At 38.2% G+C, this 16,979-nt stretch overlaps 1 protein-coding gene and 2 long non-coding RNA genes across 20 annotated transcripts in view; 2 read left to right on the forward strand and 1 right to left on the reverse strand.

Annotated features, from left to right (window-relative positions):
- The window catches only part of scrib (scribble planar cell polarity protein), a 93,550-nt gene that overhangs the window by 38,958 nt on the left and 37,613 nt on the right, over nt 1–16,979 (forward strand). For all 17 annotated transcript variants that reach the window (XM_065289346.1, XM_065289353.1, XM_065289357.1 and 14 more), the window contains exons 2-12: nt 9,836–9,953; nt 10,484–10,562; nt 10,919–11,008; nt 11,335–11,391; nt 11,571–11,634; nt 12,288–12,362; nt 12,566–12,710; nt 13,438–13,556; nt 16,187–16,386; nt 16,526–16,692; nt 16,841–16,968. In XM_065289346.1, the coding sequence (XP_065145418.1) occupies nt 9,836–9,953; nt 10,484–10,562; nt 10,919–11,008; nt 11,335–11,391; nt 11,571–11,634; nt 12,288–12,362; nt 12,566–12,710; nt 13,438–13,556; nt 16,187–16,386; nt 16,526–16,692; nt 16,841–16,968 (1,242 nt within the window). The remainder of the gene's footprint in view (nt 1–9,835; nt 9,954–10,483; nt 10,563–10,918; nt 11,009–11,334; nt 11,392–11,570; nt 11,635–12,287; nt 12,363–12,565; nt 12,711–13,437; nt 13,557–16,186; nt 16,387–16,525; nt 16,693–16,840; nt 16,969–16,979) is intronic.
- On the forward strand, nt 2,295–3,984 carry LOC135778794 (uncharacterized). Its single transcript, XR_012336223.1, has 3 exons — nt 2,295–2,815; nt 3,240–3,376; nt 3,690–3,984. It is a non-coding gene; the product is annotated as an uncharacterized lncRNA (long non-coding RNA).
- Nucleotides 3,735–5,574, reverse strand: LOC135778793 (uncharacterized). 2 transcript variants are annotated; one of them, XR_012336222.1, is made up of 5 exons: nt 5,015–5,574; nt 4,400–4,493; nt 4,169–4,301; nt 3,986–4,086; nt 3,735–3,875 (listed from the first exon to the last, which is right to left on the reverse strand). It is a non-coding gene; the product is annotated as an uncharacterized lncRNA (long non-coding RNA). The 2 variants fall into 2 exon arrangements; XR_010544630.2 differs by lacking the exon at nt 5,015–5,574 and having other exon boundaries at nt 4,400–5,007.

Genomic DNA, 16,979 nt, shown 5'->3' on the forward strand with positions numbered 1-16,979 from the left:
TTAAGTGCACTAAAAGCACGAGTATGTTTCCGGATAAGTTAAGCATTAACTCTGCAGAAGTCAAGTAAATTAATATGATGCTCAAGTAAAATGATAAAGAAAGATTTTACAGGTGAGGAAACATGAGTTGTGTCTGTTCTGCAATCTGCAGTATTGTAATAGGGTGTTCATCTGCTTCTCTGCAATCTGTTTACAGGAAGAAGAGATGTGTAATAATGTTAGAGACAAAGAGGAGAGCATGTTACATGTTGGCTGTAATGGTTTGATTGAAGAAAACCACGAGATAAACAAAGTCACTTGACTGAGACACAGCAGCCTCTGTGTTGACCTGATCTGGCTTGAACTGCAGTTTTCACATCACTTAGACCAACACAATACAGAATGTAATTTTAACATTGTGTATCTTTGGATGTGATAATAGAAATGTTATACATGTTCCTAACTAACTGCTTAATAACTAAAATTGTAAATAGTTGTATGTGTTACATTAAAAGTTCATGTTAGTTGACAGCTGTTTCTTGTCATTGTTGTTATATTGTGTATTTTAACATAGCTAAAACTTTGTTCAATTGGCATAGGACTAAAGTAGGGTTGTGCAATATTGGAAAAAAAACATGTTATGCAATTATTTGTGAAATGATAATGCTTTAACTGTACAATCAGGGCACACGCATATTACACATAACCAGACCGAACTGTGCCCGAGTGCGATTGTTCCCACTGGCAATTAGGGGTGTGACGGTCATTATATAACCGTGAGACCGACGGTTATAGTTGAACACCGTCATTAGAACTCTATAACCGCCAAAACCGTGTTATTAAAATATATATATATTAGGGCTGTCAAAAGATTAATCGTGATTAATCACATCTAAAATAAAAGTTTGTGTTTACATAACATATGTGTGTGTAGTGTGTATAATTAATATTTATATATAAAAACACACACAGTCATGTATATATTTAAGAAAAATTGGTTATATTTATATATAAAATATTTATATTTCTATATAATATAAATTATATAAATGTTTATACAGTATATAAATGCAAATATTTCTTAAATATACACATGAATGTGTGTGTATTTATATATACACAATAATTATACACATTACACACACATATGTTATGTAAACACAAACTTTTATTTTAGATGTGATTAATCACGATTAATCTTTTGACAGCCCTAATATATATATATAAAAAAAATTATCCTAAAGAATTTTTAAATACTAATTAAAAACAACTGTTAACAGTCTGTGTTATACGCCCCCTCGCGTTCTCACGCAGTGAAAAATACAGAGCGGAGCAGACACTGACAACGCGCTGCTGACATACAGGACAGACCAGGTTTACTTTTCGGTTACTTTTGAGATTAAACATATTAAACAAAGTCTCACCTTTCAAATCATATCTTCCTTCTAGTTAATTTATAGCATCAAATAAACATGAATGACCATGAGAAGGAATGTTGTTTTAACCGCGGAAAGGCGTCAGTACACTCCGCTTTTCAAGTTCAAATCCTCCCATGCTAATCTACTAACTCTCTTGAACGCACATTCACTGCTAGTTGTCTTGCTGTTAATTTTAAAGAAACGTAGAGCAAGTAGCTAATCAGTGTCTAGTTTATTCAAACGCCGGGTGAGCACTGTGCAGCGCGTCTGCGGAGAGCGTTTGCTGCGCGTGGCCATTGTGCTTTTACACCGGCTGCGTTTAATAACAATCTCAAGTTCACATTACTTTCTTTTACCTGCATTTATGAGCAAAACCTCTTCAATATGCTTTTAATCCACATTGTTTTCGTGATGTTCTGGTCCGTGTAATGACAGATATTACAGACATAAAAAGCCCAATGCACAAATCTGTTTCTCTGTAGATTATTAAAATAGATGATAGATAGAGGATTCATTTATGCTGGGCAGAGAGTGATAGCGCAGTCTTCTGGCAACAGTGTGTTTTTTAAATATTTCATTGCTTTCTGTTAAATCGTTCAAAGTTATTACTGTTTAAAACACACTTGGCATCACATTCATGATTTTATGGTAAAATGACACTTTCCTGTCAATCCACGAGTATTTAAACAAGCAAAACGCCCCCCACCGACGGTTATGTGACGAACCGTCACATTTGACTCATGTCATAACCGTCATCACCAATTCTGAAACCGGCACAGCCCTACTGGCAATGTACTTTTATCGATCCGTGCCCGAGTGCACTTTGGTCATAAGGATGCAAAACATGTTTTGATGAAAACAGGAAGTGCTTTCTTAACACCAGAGCCTATATTAAAGAGCACCAATTATGCTAATAAATTGGCACGTTAGCACGTTATTGCAATATCCCATAGTACATACATGTTATTAAAACTTGAACTAATGCATTGTGAGTCTTATAAATTGCTTACATACCTCACCGATTTCCCACTGTCTGGAAAACGCTCGGTTTAGTTCCTGTCTCCGCCTCCCAAAATGTCTAGTGTAATCGGATTGGTCAGATGACTACTCAACTGTTATTGGTCAGCTGGGTTCGGCTTGTGTTTGAAAGGTTACGCCCCTGACTACGCATGGGTTGACACAGATTCTGACTGAGAGTCACAGCCTCAGAGGCATCGTAAACAAGCGTTATATTTCTCTATAAACGATGGTGTCTGTACTGCCTTACCACTTCGAGCTCGATCCAGAGAGTTCAGAAGGCCGTTACGATATAAACGATCTCCGTCAATGAATGCGATTGGATTTAACTTTTTTAGGTGTCCTTAGCTCTGCCAGAATGCTAAACGAAGACGAAAATGTGTTGCAAAGACATCCAAAAGGTAATTATAACGTACTACATAACTATATGGAAACACCAAATGTAGCACATAGAAAGTATTTGTTGAAATGATTATAAAACGATTTCACTTGGTAATTTCTACATTATTTTACTCTAGTAAAATTTATTATAAGACTGCTTACATACTGTATTACTGTGCAAACTATATGGAAACACCAAATGTAGCACATATAAAGTATTTGTTGAAATGATTATAAAACGATTTCACTTGGTAATTTCTACATTATTTTACTATAGTAAACTTAATTATAAAATACTGCTTACATACTATTTTACTGTGCAAACTATATGGAAACACCAAATGTAGCACAAAAAAAGTATTAATTGAAATGAATGTTAGTTCTACATTATTTTACTATGGTAAACTTTATTATGAAAGACTGTGCTATGTTTTTACTTACTAGGTTTTAAGGAGAATGCAACATGTTCCAGGGCCTCTTACCTGCGTGATTCATCATCCAGGTTTTGCACAAATTGTCTAAATCCCTACACACAGAACATTTATTGTACCGAATATAAGCCTTTGAGGCGCAGGACTAGAGTAAGTTTTATTACATTTTTAAACCAATAACACTAAAGTATCATTATAGTAACAAAGTACCCAAAAGAACAAAAGATGTAACTTTAAAGAAAATATAAAAGTCAAAAGTTTATTTATTACAAATATATATTTAAATGTTAAACAATATACAAATAAACATACTTTAGTAACCATATTGTGCTCTTCTTTCAAAATTGTTCAATTCACTTCTTACAGCTATCTATTCAGATAAATGGCATATCAAAGCTTTGTCAGCTGATGCTATCTAAGATGACACTTTAGGGTTATCATCCTGTCGAGTGTTGTTCTCCAGATACGCTTGGAGCTTCCTGATCGGAATGTTGGCTTCCGACGACCCCTGCACTGAAGATGGCATGCAATCACGTCCTCCTTTGAAGGTCTCTCAAACTGTGATGCCAGGTCCATTGGAATCGGGGTTTCCTTCAGCTTATCTTCAAATACCTCAGCAAACACAAGCCTGATCACATCATCCACATAACTGTAGAAATATTGCGGTCAATAAATCTTTTGTTTTGATCATTTATTTCCCTGCTTCATACATTAAGTTTTTAATTATGAATGTATTTGAAATAAAACATTACTGCTTACGGTATGTCATTTGTGTGTTTTGGGAACATAGCCTTGTACTTTCCCTCTCCTGCTTTTGTTACGGCTTGGTGACATTGTAATGGATGGCTGCAAGGTACAACCTGTAAAAATATAAGCAAGCATAAATTTATTGTAAAAGTAAATACTACTTTATTTAACACAGTTACTAAAATACTTAAATACCTGCATAGCATTCCAATAAATGAGAAAATCAATTTTTTTTGCTGCAAATCTGAAATCTCAGGCTACGGACAGCAAAGGCATCCACTGATGATGGTGATGGAAACATTGTGAAACGATGCTACTGTCTGGGTTCCTATGATTATGCAGAGAAAAAAAACTTTGTCATCATCAGTTCTACATCTAAGACTGGTAGTGGTTTCACTAGCTAAATACATCATTTGTGTTACACACCTTTGCTCCTCATATGCCAGTCTGACTCCTTGTACTGTGTGTTATGATGTTGCATGTTTGCATACAGTGTAGAAGGATGTGTCCAGCTGCGAATCTAAGATATAGACAAATAAAACAAACATGTATTCAGTCAAAAAGACATATTATAACAATAGAGTACAACGACTATAACTCGTTAGACTATTCATTAAAACGTAAATGTATTACATGTTACATGGCCCAACATTAGCAACACACATTAGGCTACGTGTTTACTTCGTTTCAAAATCTAAGAAAGCTTCAAGTAAAAACAACAGTAAAATACATATAACTTTAAACAAATCATCTGTACTTATAGTTTCTTGAGTTTGATCATGAGAACAAATTTTACCGGTAACAGTTTAGCTGGTAACTTAGCAAGTTTGTAAACATGTCTTAACCAACATCGATAAAAAAACGATAGTCTGCATAATTCAACATACACGTGTGTAAATATGGTACGTTGTTTATGAAATACAGTATTACAACACAAGACAATTAGCTTGCAAGCTTAGCTCTACACGCACATTATGTTAATCTCCGGTTACCGGTTACGTAATGTACAGTAAAAGGCAAATAATAAACGTGAATACTTACAGCCTGTGATCCAGAAGTGCACAGTAATCCAACTTTCAGGAGGAGACGTCCAGCTTTGGTTCATGAGAAGCAGTTATTGTGAAAACTCCGTGAACAACTTCTGACTGGATTTTTCCGGAACCGTATTAAACATGATGTCCTCTGTGTAAGTCCATAAAGTGCTATTTTTCCCTCGCATCTAAAGAGACAGCGTCTACTCGAGAGATTTAATCGCTTAAACAATGAAACAAGAGTTTGCAAACAGAGTCAAAGCAGGGACTCCCAACCTCCGCCATTTTAGCTCTCTTCTGACTCGGCGCTCCCCACCCTCGTCTTTGAGGGCGTACCCAAGCAAAGCAGAGAGGGCTGAACTATGATAATGTTGGTCTTATCTACGTCACTAATCCCAGGAAGTAAACTGTTGCCTACAATCCGAGTGTTTTTTGTAGTCCTCGAACGTTAGAGACGATAACTCGCGTCATCGTTTTCTTTGAGGTATGTACTTTTTGAATATCGTTAGCATGTACTAATACACACTTACACACAAAATGATGTTTAAAAACGTGTATCCCATAATAGGTGCTCTTTAATGTTAAGTTTGTGGCTGTTTGAGTCATTTGCGGCACGGTGACATGCAGCCCTCTCACCATGGGTACTATATTGCTTAGTCCGGCCATTCCCAAACTTTGGTCCGCGGACCAATAGTTGTCCGTGAGGGTACTGCAGGTGGTCCGTGTAAAGGCAAAATAAGAATATGTATATTTTGAGAATATGCTGTGTTGTGCTTGAACGAGTTCATTGAACAAAAGTTGAACGTGATCTGAACGTACTGTATTACTGCCTGATGAATGTTACTGTGAACTCGTTGATTCTGGTGCCTGTGAACGGCACGCTCTTTCAGTTTAACGTCGTTCAATAGGGTGCCAGATTTCTATATTCTTCCAGGCGAAAACCTGACTAAAACACACTGTAAACAGGCCTTAATGTGTAGCGGAAAAAACACCCAATCTGGCAACACCGCCACCACTCGGTGTTCACCAGTCACGCTGCATGCTTAATCAAAACAACACAGACGCTGCTGATATTTCTGCCACGCCACTCAAATAGTTTAACATTAATTAAAATCATATTTGTCTTAAATTGTTAACGATTAACATAGGCTGCTAACGCATATTCTGGATCTTGAAATAGACTTTGACTAAGCTCACGCTATTTAACGTGCACGTGCGGTGTGCGATACCTGCGAGTTGTCATACACGCAATGCCTCGCAGCGCTTCTCGCCCGGGGTGCGACCCCCACCCGGCTAGCCTTTCAAGGTATGTGCAAGCAAATACAAAAATTAAAAGACAGTCAATGATTATGTAAACCCTGCTTGGATAAGGATTTAAAGTTGGATATTAAGATGAAATCTGACGCATTTAGCTTCAGTGTTAAAACTGATAAAATAATTGCTGTTTGTGGTACTATATGGGCTATAATGGTAATCTTTTTTTTTATAATTTGGGAAAAAATAACTATAAATTAGTTCATTTTTGGAACTGTGAACTAGTTCAAAAATTTGAAACATGAACTGAACTAGTTAATTTTAAAATTTGTAAACTGTGAACTGAAGTAGTTCATGTAGAAAGTGAACTTTCCCAACACTGAGAATATGTATATAAATAATATTGATGTAAGAATATTGATATACATTTTTTAATTAAATTGTCAAGTTATTGTGTGATTACTGAAATAGGCCAGTGGCACTCGGCCGTGACATTCAAGTTCAGTGCCGTACAAAATGGATTGCTGTATGAATATGTGGCAGCTGTTTTGTGCAGTAAACTTTCTTTTAAGAAACCTGTTGTACTGATGTGATGAGCAGTTATAGTTTTAGTGCTAGTAAGATTATTTAGATGTGCAGATTAATTCAGGACTTTGTGTAGACATATTTTATAATGAGTATTATGAGGTGGTCTGCGAAAATTCTTGATTACAAATAGTGGTCCACACACACACACACACAAAAAGTTTGAAAACCCCTGGCTTAGTCAATCTATCACTTGTACTGCTCAGATGTTCACGTAACCGTGCTGCATGCATCAGAAGGTTCTTACAAAGGCAGATAAAGTGAATAACTGTCGCGCAACTGACATCTCCCCTTTTATACCGCCAACTGGCGTGATTGCGATCACACAATGCAACGCAGCGCCTGAGTGAGAGTAAACTGCGCCCTGTGCACAGCACTGAGCGATCACACTAGTCAAACGAACCTTTGCTGGTCAAACATGCTTGTGCTCGGTTTGTGGATAAGTGTATCCTCGGTTAAAACTTAAAATATATATTTAAAAACTATATTCCTGATCATCATTAGTGATCTAAACTTCTAAGGGGGCATGCACACCAAATCTTTTACGCCCGCGGCCAGCATATGTTTTCAATTGTTTCCAATGAAAGCTTGCATTTTTCAAAAAAGCCAGCAGCTATCGGCTAAAAAAACGGCACTCAGCCTTTTTTCCTAGCTCGGCACTGAGCACCGAGAGTTGAAAAAGATTCAACTTTGGTTGAAAACGCCGCTCGTCAATGTCTGTTCTCACACGACCGTCCAATCACAGTGGAGGACGGGTGGGACATTACCACAGCAACCAACCGGTGCATCATACAACGAATAATAAAAAAGCAGAAAGCTGGTGCTCAGCTGAAAAACAGCTGGTATTCGCCGTTCTCCAGGCGTTTTCAGCCGCTTTTAAAAGATTTGGTGTTTACGCCCCCTAAATGTAAATGCCTAAATCTTTCACATGTCAGGAGACACGAGCGCTAACATCATGTGCCAGTCTCTTTCCTTAAACTTTGAATATACACTACCTTTTGAAGTATTAAAATTATTTCGTTATTGCAAACTATTGTGATATGCACATTCACTATGTTTTGTGTATTGTGTGCGACTTTAGACTAAACTACCATTGACTGACTAGTGATAAGCAATGATGGTGTGTTGTGGGGCTGCACAATTATGACAAAACTCGTAATTGCAGGTTATTCACCTTGGTATTGTGATGGCGGTTATTCTTGCCGATTGATAGATTTTACAGTTTTGACATGTTTTATAATTTTCTTTAAAGCAGCTGCATTGTAATTCAAAGCATACAAATCTAAAGAATATAATGTAAATCTAAAAAACAACTTATCAATAAAAAAAATCTTTTATTCACCACTTTTTTCCCAAACATACTGCCGAAACTCACAGAAATGAGGACATATTGACAGTTGTAATTGAGGCTTTTGTCGATTCTTGTTTCACCTGTAATTGTAATTCCCATTTGTTTTTTTTAATTAATTGTGTAGCCCTAGCGTGTGCACAGAGTCGACACTGAGTGTGTGGGAATGCTTTAGATCACCAACGGTCTTGAGTTTGCCTGGCGTCCGGCCGCAGTACTGAATGAGCCGCTTTGTGTATGTTTATAATCGGCCCTTCACTAGAGAGCTTCCTCCCCTTAATAGACCTCATGGCTCCCACTCAGGACAGCCTGACTTGCAGTTATGCACCCATCTGGGATGCTCTCCGTGTCACCTTGCATTTTGATAATTGAAGGAAGTAAGTGTTGGTATGTGTTTGTTGGCCTCTTCGTGAGGGCATCGACTATAAAATCTCACCGTTTCCTTGTTGTGTCTGTTTGTTTCACTTAATTGTCATGTGCATGTGCATAGTTCAAGCGTGTAGGCAGTAGATGACTTGGTTTCGGTTACTTCAGTCCTGTATTCGGCAGCTGTGCTAGTGAGTTTATGTATGTGTTTGTGTGGTTTGGTCTCAGGGCTTTAATTGCTTGGTCATTTAATATGTGTCACCTGCCAACACAATGGTGACAAAAGTCTCCAGCTGTCCCGTGTGATGTGAACCTCTAAAAATGGCCGATAGTAAGCTGTGTCTCCTCGCAGAAGATAGACAAACATGACTACCTTCCTATTTTAACTGCATGGGAAATATCATTGTTATCAAACGCACAGGGAAGAGTTTTATTTAATGTATTTATAGATCTTTCTGAATGTTCACCATCATGTGCTGTTCACACACATCGCAGTATCAGTCTTGTTCCTGGCAGTACATAGTAAGCCCTCTGTTTTTGCTGTTCTGCTGCCAGCACACAGACAGTGAGAGACAGAAGAGATGCATGATGGGCTACGGCAGCAGGAATGTACTGAATGTGACCACCTAACAGACAAGCTTTTCACAGTATGGCGTGTGAACACACACACACAAGGTTGCCCTCTGATGCCCACTAGAGGTGTTTTTTTTGGTTAAGTTGTTAGTGAAGTATGGCGTCTTATTAAATAGTGGCGGTTAGTTTGCAGCATATTGCAAGTTTCAGCTTGCTCATGCAAGTTGTTGTGGTTATTTGAGTTTTATTTTATCACAGTTTTATGTGTAGTTGTAGATGCGCAGTGACGAAATGGCAGCACATGGTGGTTTCTTGCAAAGCTTGTAATGTACAGGATTTCTTGTAACTTGTTTGGCTGTGGGTCTGGTGGTTGTTAAACAGTATGTATGCGTCTACTGTAGATATAGTAGGGTGTCCAGCTGCACATAAATATTTAATGATAGTAAATGCAACATACTTCACATAAAATTGATGATGATTTATTTATTTAAAGCTTGAACAAATATGTACCATGCTCAAGGACTAGTCTAGCACGTTACTATTTTAACAAAATTGACAGGATATGTGCAGGATGTTTACTGTCATAATACGCTAATTTTAAAATAGTCAAATATTAGCCAGTTATTTAACCATGACTATGTAATATATATTTTGACGTGTATACTATGTGAAATTGATGTCTAAATCAATTTTTTTTCTTTGCAGCCTTTCTTCAGACTGTCCAATCTGCGAAAGCTGGGCTTAAGTGACAATGAGATTCAGAAACTACCACCTGACGTGGCCAACTTCACTCAGCTGGTGGACCTGGACATTTCTAAAAATGGTATTAAAACTACTGCTTTTGAAATGCATACCTGTTGTCTTACAGAGTAAACGACTGCTTTCCCATCTATAGCCATATTTACACACACTATCTATCATACACACACCCTCGGTGGGGTTTACACAGAGCACACAAATGTTTTCTTTGTTCATCTATTTAAGCTTGTAGGTAGTTCATCATTGTCAACGGCAATTGTCTTCTTGTGCCTCGCACAGCCAACATTCCCTTTTACTCCCAGACATCTTAGCCGTCAACGTGTGAATGTTGGACATGGCGGTCTGTATTTAGACTATGCAGTGTTATATTCCACAGCTAAGCAAATTATGTGCTCGTACTCGGTCCTGGGTGCATGGCTCATATCTTGTACAACACAAAGACACACACACACACACACACACAAGCATTAACATTTAGGGTCTTCTTCAGGCCATCTGGGTACCATTATTAAAAAAAAAATACTGACAAAGTGCTCAGTTTGTTATGGCAGTCCCATGAGTATATATTGCTGACTGTGTCTCTTTCTATCTCAGATATTACAGAGATCCCTGAGAACATTAAATTCTGTCAGGCCTTGCAGACTGTCGACTTCAGCGGAAACCCATTGTCAAGGTTAGTGGGTTGAAGGAGCCCCAAACACCCCAAGTGCTTCTTTATTAAGAAAGACTATAGAGAAATAGTGTAAAATGTGAAGCAATGAGGGATTATATATTTTTTGTAGCAGGTGAGAATGTATTTTTTTTAAGGGTCGTTCACTGCACACAGCCATTAGAGGATGTTAACATTCATTAATCATCAATGTGCATTTACCACTCCTTATTTACGTTAGAGATGGCTGATGGGTCCTGTTGCTAGCGGTAACAGCTTTCACAGAGTAAACCCCTTTTATTGTGCATGTCATTTTATTTTCTTTCTCTCTCTTTTTTTCTCTATTTGTCTCTCTCTCTCTCTCTCAAACTCTTTTTTAGGTTGCCTGATGGTTTTGCACAACTCAGAGGACTGACTCACTTATCACTCAATGATGTGTCACTGCAGTCTCTACCCAATGACATCGGAAAGTAAGTCTATTTACACATGCTGTATCATTATATAGATGTTAAGCATGCATTATCAACCAAAGATGCATTCGTGCGTATGCAATTTTATAATGATTTCAAATGACTTCATATGAATACAGACACACACCTTTTATCTTTCACAAACGCACATGCTTTTTGATCATCACTCATGATGTGCAGATGGAGAAGCCCCTAACACTTCCAAACCAAGTGACACACCCACCATCTGACACTTAATACTTGACACACTCTTGCTAGCGGTAACAGCTTTCACAGAATAAACCCCTTTTATTGTGTATCATTTTATTTTCTCCCTCTCTTTCCAGTTTGTCCAACCTTTTGACTCTTGAGCTGAGAGAAAATCTACTGAAATCTATACCCACGTGAGTACCTGTTCCATCAAATTGAGGCTGACATCACCTAATTCTATCGAATAATGTCAAAAATGTGTTAACATTTAAATTATTATATCAAAGAGTTGAAGAAGAAACTTAATAATTGTATTTTTGTACAACTATTTGCTGAGAATGATATTAACTGTATAATGTTTCTCATCCTTCAGCTCTCTTTCCTTCCTGGTTAAACTGGAACAGCTGGATCTGGGCAGAAATGTACTGGAAGTTTTGGTAAGAACCAGAAAGCTACGCACTGACATTGAATATTCTGGTAACACTTTATAATAAGGTTCATTAGTTAACATTTATTAATCTTTGTGAATGTTAATTTCAACAATTCCTAATACTTGTTAAAATCTTGTTAACGTTAGTTAATGCACTGTGAACATGAACAAACAATTAATTAACTAACATTAACCGAGGTGAATAAATACTGTAACAAATGTATTGCTCATGGTTTGTTCATGTAAGGTAATGCATTAGTTAATGTTAACTAATGAACCTTATTGTAAAGTGTTACCAGTATTCTCGTACCAAAATTGACAATTAGATAAATTTTTCACACGAATATAAATGTTTGACTGTTCAAAACAATTAAGTGAGAAACTGAATTGTACTGTATACTACATGCAGGTTGACAAAAATCTAAGCTCTAGAATAAGTTAAGAATTGTACAAATCACTAAAATGATTGCATTTAATTACCAAGAGGTTTTGTGTTGATGTTTGTGAGATTTGAGTACTTGAGCACATGTTATTTTTTGCCCTAGTGGTTTCCAACTCCTGAGCACCTGCTGATGAATCCAGCATTTATTACTGTTTAGCCCCTTTGTTCTTATTCTTTGCCTCGGTTGATCTTTTGATCTTTTTATTTCTTCCACTCAGCCTGAAACACTTGGGGCACTGCCCAATCTTCGTGAGCTTTGGTTGGACGGAAACCAGCTCTCCTCGCTACCTCATGTGAGTACAGATCACTCCTCATTGGCTGGTCATTGGCTTGCTGGATTTGAATGTATCTAGGCGTGGTTTAAATGCATGGTTATTGCCTATGTTTTACATTGCTTAACTTCCTCATAGTTGAATGCATTTGGCATGTGTCCCCCAACTGTAGAGTGGCTTAATTCACTTTCAGCTTACTGAAACATAACCTCTGTCCTGAACAGGAGCTGGGGAACCTGCGGCAGCTGGTTTGCTTGGACGTGTCTGAGAACCGTCTATCAGAGCTTCCCACAGAGATCAGCGGCCTTATTGCCCTCACAGACCTGCTGCTCTATGAGAACGTTCTGGAAGGCTTGCCGGACAGCATTAGTGAGACTCAATCCCTTATACAAGTATCAGGGTCATAAATAGCTAGTCCAGTGTGTAGAGACACGGGTTGGTTACAATAAGCACATTGTTTGACTGAAAATTAAACCTGCTCTAGTATAACTGATGCTGCAGTGTTGTTGTGTTAAGTACGCAATTGCTTGTGTGATATTGCCTTAGGAGCACCCATATGTGTTTATTATGGTGACACCTTAATGTTGGCAGCATGTACTCAACAATATTTTTACATTTAGTCTTTTGCGTCACTTGATTACATCAGGAGTGTTTATTATTAAACAACTTAAAACCAATAAGGTGACAATAAAACATGTATTTCTGTAAATCTCCCAATGTCATATAACACACGTTAAGTAAAAGTAAAAATGTTGTGTGTTTTCCCTTTATGTTGACTATAGTGACTCAAGTTTTATAGTGACACTATAAAAAAGTGCTTCACAACATTGCCCTCTAGTGTCAGCAGGCTTGTGTCATCACTACTTCACTCTCTTTATAAGCTCAATGATCATGATTTTATTCAGGTAGTTCAGGTGAAATTTGTGTGCAGTTTAAATACTTACTACTAAAATTAAGAGCCTGGCTAGAGTCCAAAGTCACATCTTCAATGTTCACCTTATAGCAGATGACTACAGTTTCTATGGAGTATGTCCATCTGGATTTCATGTGCTTTAAAATATGTATAAATACTGAATATTTCTCTCTCTCCCAACAGGCTCGCTTAAGAAGTTGTCTATTTTGAAAGTGAACCAGAACCGCATGGTTCATCTCACAGACTCGATTGGGGAGTGTGAAAACCTGACAGAACTCATGTTGACTGAGAATCTACTACAGGTGCGTAACTTCATAGCATCCACTTTTAGCAGGTGCATTATTCAAAGCCACTTAAAGGACAAGTTCGGTATTTTACACTTAAAGCCCTGTTTTCAGATTGTTTATGATGAAATAGAACGGTTTTGACTGAAATTTCGACATATAATGCTGGCCCGATGAATTTTTGGGGGTTTGTGTTTCAACTCCCACCTTTACAATGGGTTTAATGGTGCACTGGAACAATCCTTCCTAAAATGCATTAAACTTCGTTTACAAAGACGTGAAACTCACCGAGTTGTCAGGTATGTTCACTGGTATGCTCACACAAAAATCGCTGCAAAATATGCATTCCAACTAGCCTGACGTTGTCATACTCAATTCTAGTCAGAATTTGAGTCTGATACCGCTCCATTGAGCTAAAATTATGAGGCGTGTCTCAACCGAAAAATGCCTCTCCACTCAATTGGATAGACCTATGACCAATCAGAGCAACGGAGTGTGTGACGTATGTTGAAATGTCGTCTTTTGCAGCCTGACCGAACTGCTAGTAATTTCGCTACAATGATACTAACATCATTGTGATTATACCAAGTCTGAGTTAGCGAACGTACATCAACACCTACTATGTTTACAACATTTCATTTATATCACAACATTATATTTACTAAGTCATACAGTAAGACTATCTCTTACCATTTGTACGTTAGGTGAACTTCATCCACGACGATAGCTACCCATTACGTTGGCTTGAAAAATATCGGAGCCTAGCATGTCCCTCCACTTATTCAGCAGTCACGATTCCGGGCTTCCGAAAAGAAGCTGGCAACGACCGCTAATTATATCCATCTCGTCGTGCACGCCGAGTTGCATCGCCGTGATACCCATTTCAGTTGCTTCTTTAACTTTGTCCTCCATAAGTGCGACCAACTTTTGCCGAATCCCGTAGGAATGACGGCGAAAACATAAACAAATGCCTTGATCGCGTTTCTCTGTTCCTCTTTTTAAATCAATGCTCTGTCGATATCTTTTAGAACAGACTCAATGTCAGAATCCACACATCTGAATTCTCCAGCGGCAGCAATTTCATTGTTAATAGATTCAACACACGCGCTCTTTGGTGACGTGGTTGATACGTTACTGTTGATCATCTGTCCATCATCGTATAAAGTCCGCCCTCACAATTTGATTCGTCGGCCAGTTTTGGGACTCGCAAAGTAGCTCCTCAACGGAAAAACGCCAGACCGATCTTCCCGTTTTTCAAAATTTGGTGGGCGGGGCTAAGATCAGCTGGCACCCAGGCTACATTCCAACAGGTTTTATCGTAGTTTTTGCCAACTCCATTGACTTGTATTAGTTGTGCTGTGAGGTACGGTATTACTCCGCGCCGGGAACTTTGTTTCTATTCTTGCAATTGGCAATAGCGGATTAGCGCCACCACCTGACACGTTAACAACGAATGCTAAAACAGCTGTTGGAAAGCATCTTTTGCAGCGATTTTTGTGTGAGCATATCAGTGAACACCCCTGACCACTCGGTGAGTTTCACGTCTTTGTAAACAAAAGTTTAATGCATTTTAGGAAGGATTGTTCCAGTGCACCATTAAACCCATTGTAGAGGTGTGAGGTGAAACACAAACATCCGAAAATTCTCAGGGCAGCCGCATATGTCGAAATTTCAGTCAAAACCATTCTATTTCACCATAAACAATCTGAAAACAGGGCTTTAAGTCTAAAATACCAAACTTGTCCTTTAATACGACAAAAAAGGAAAATCAGTCATAAACCAGTAAGTCTTAGCCAAAAAGTAGTAGCAATCATGCAAAAACGAGTTTCAGGATGAAAAAATTACTACAAATGCTGGATCATGCTGAATATACCCCTGGTTTCACAGACAAGGCTTAGGGCTAGTCCTAGACTAAAACACACGTTTGAGCTGTCTCAACTGAAAATAACTTGCAATGAAAGATTTTAAAATATGCCAGTGCCATTGATTTTTCTGTAAGATGGTCATTTATAAAAGATGCTTAAACATATTAATTTAAAGGGACATTTCACTTTTAAATATGCTCATTTTCCAGCTCCTTTAGAGTTAAACATTTGATTCTTACCGTTTTGGAATCCATTCAGCTGATCTCCGGGTCTGGTGTTACCACTTTCAGCATAGTTTAGCATAATCCATTGAATCTGATTAGACCATTTAGCATTGCGCAAAAAAATTACCAAAGAGTACCAAAGATATTTTTGCTATTTAAAAAAAAAATCTTCTGTAGTTACATCGTGTACTACTTTTCATTTTCCGTCAGTCTTAGTACTCGATCTAACTTCAGAAGAATCAAGTTTTAAATAGGAAAAATATCGAAACGTTTTGGTTATTTTTTAGTGCGATGCTAATGGTCTAATCAGATTTAATGGATTATGCTAAACTATGCTGAAAGTGGTAACACCAGACCCGGAGATCAGCTGAATGGATTCCAAAACGGTAAGAATCAAATGTTTAACTCTAAAGAAGCTGGAAAATGAGCATATTTAAAAAAAAAGTGGAATGTCCCTTAACTAAGGTATAGTCCTGGCTTTAGCTAAGCCTTGTCTTTAAATCCAGGCCATAGTGTCATTGAAAATATAGCCTGTAATGTTTATCTTTTATTTTTTTAGTCTCTGCCTCGCTCTCTTGGGAAGCTTAAAAGGTTGACCAACTTAAATGTGGACCGAAACCGTTTAAGCAGCGTGCCCGCTGAGCTGGGAGGATGTGTCGGTCTGAATGTGCTCTCTCTCAGAGATAACCGATTGGGTAAACTACCTGCTGAGCTCGGCAATGCCACTGAATTACACGTGCTGGATGTGGCAGGCAACAGGTGAGAAATGTCTAGGATTTCAGGAATTGTTTCTGGTAACCCTGTTACTACCAGCCATGTAGCTGAGCTGAATACTATTTGATGCTTCAACTTATCTTCCTTACCTGAATCCATCCCCACGTTTTACTCCTTTTCTCAGGCTGCAGAACTTGCCGTTCGCATTAGCTAACCTAAACCTGAAGGCCATGTGGCTGGCAGAAAACCAGTCTCAGCCCATGCTGAAGTTCCAGACAGAGGATGATGAGCGGACTGGAGAAAAAGTTCTCACTTGTTACTTGCTTCCCCAGCAGCCTTCATCCAGTCTCGGTAAGGCACGCTTGCTGTCCTAAGTTATAGTTGTCTCACCTTACTTTGAGTAAATGCCACAAAAAAGGAAAACCATTTAAAGGGCATGGCAAGCGGCCAGCCACAGTTATACATTTGAGATACCTCATGACTTCTTTCGCTTTCTCAGAGAATTTGCTTGAACGGAGTGTTGATGAGACCTGGCCAACAGACACAAATCTGAATCGCGTATCAGTCATTCAGTTCAGGGATGATGCTAAAAATGAAGAGGAAGATGATGAGGCAGCAGAGAAGAGGGTGAGTATAGA

The sequence above is a fragment of the Paramisgurnus dabryanus genome, chromosome 2, assembly GCF_030506205.2.
Source record: "Paramisgurnus dabryanus chromosome 2, PD_genome_1.1, whole genome shotgun sequence".
Classification (NCBI taxonomy): domain Eukaryota; kingdom Metazoa; phylum Chordata; class Actinopteri; order Cypriniformes; family Cobitidae; genus Paramisgurnus; species Paramisgurnus dabryanus.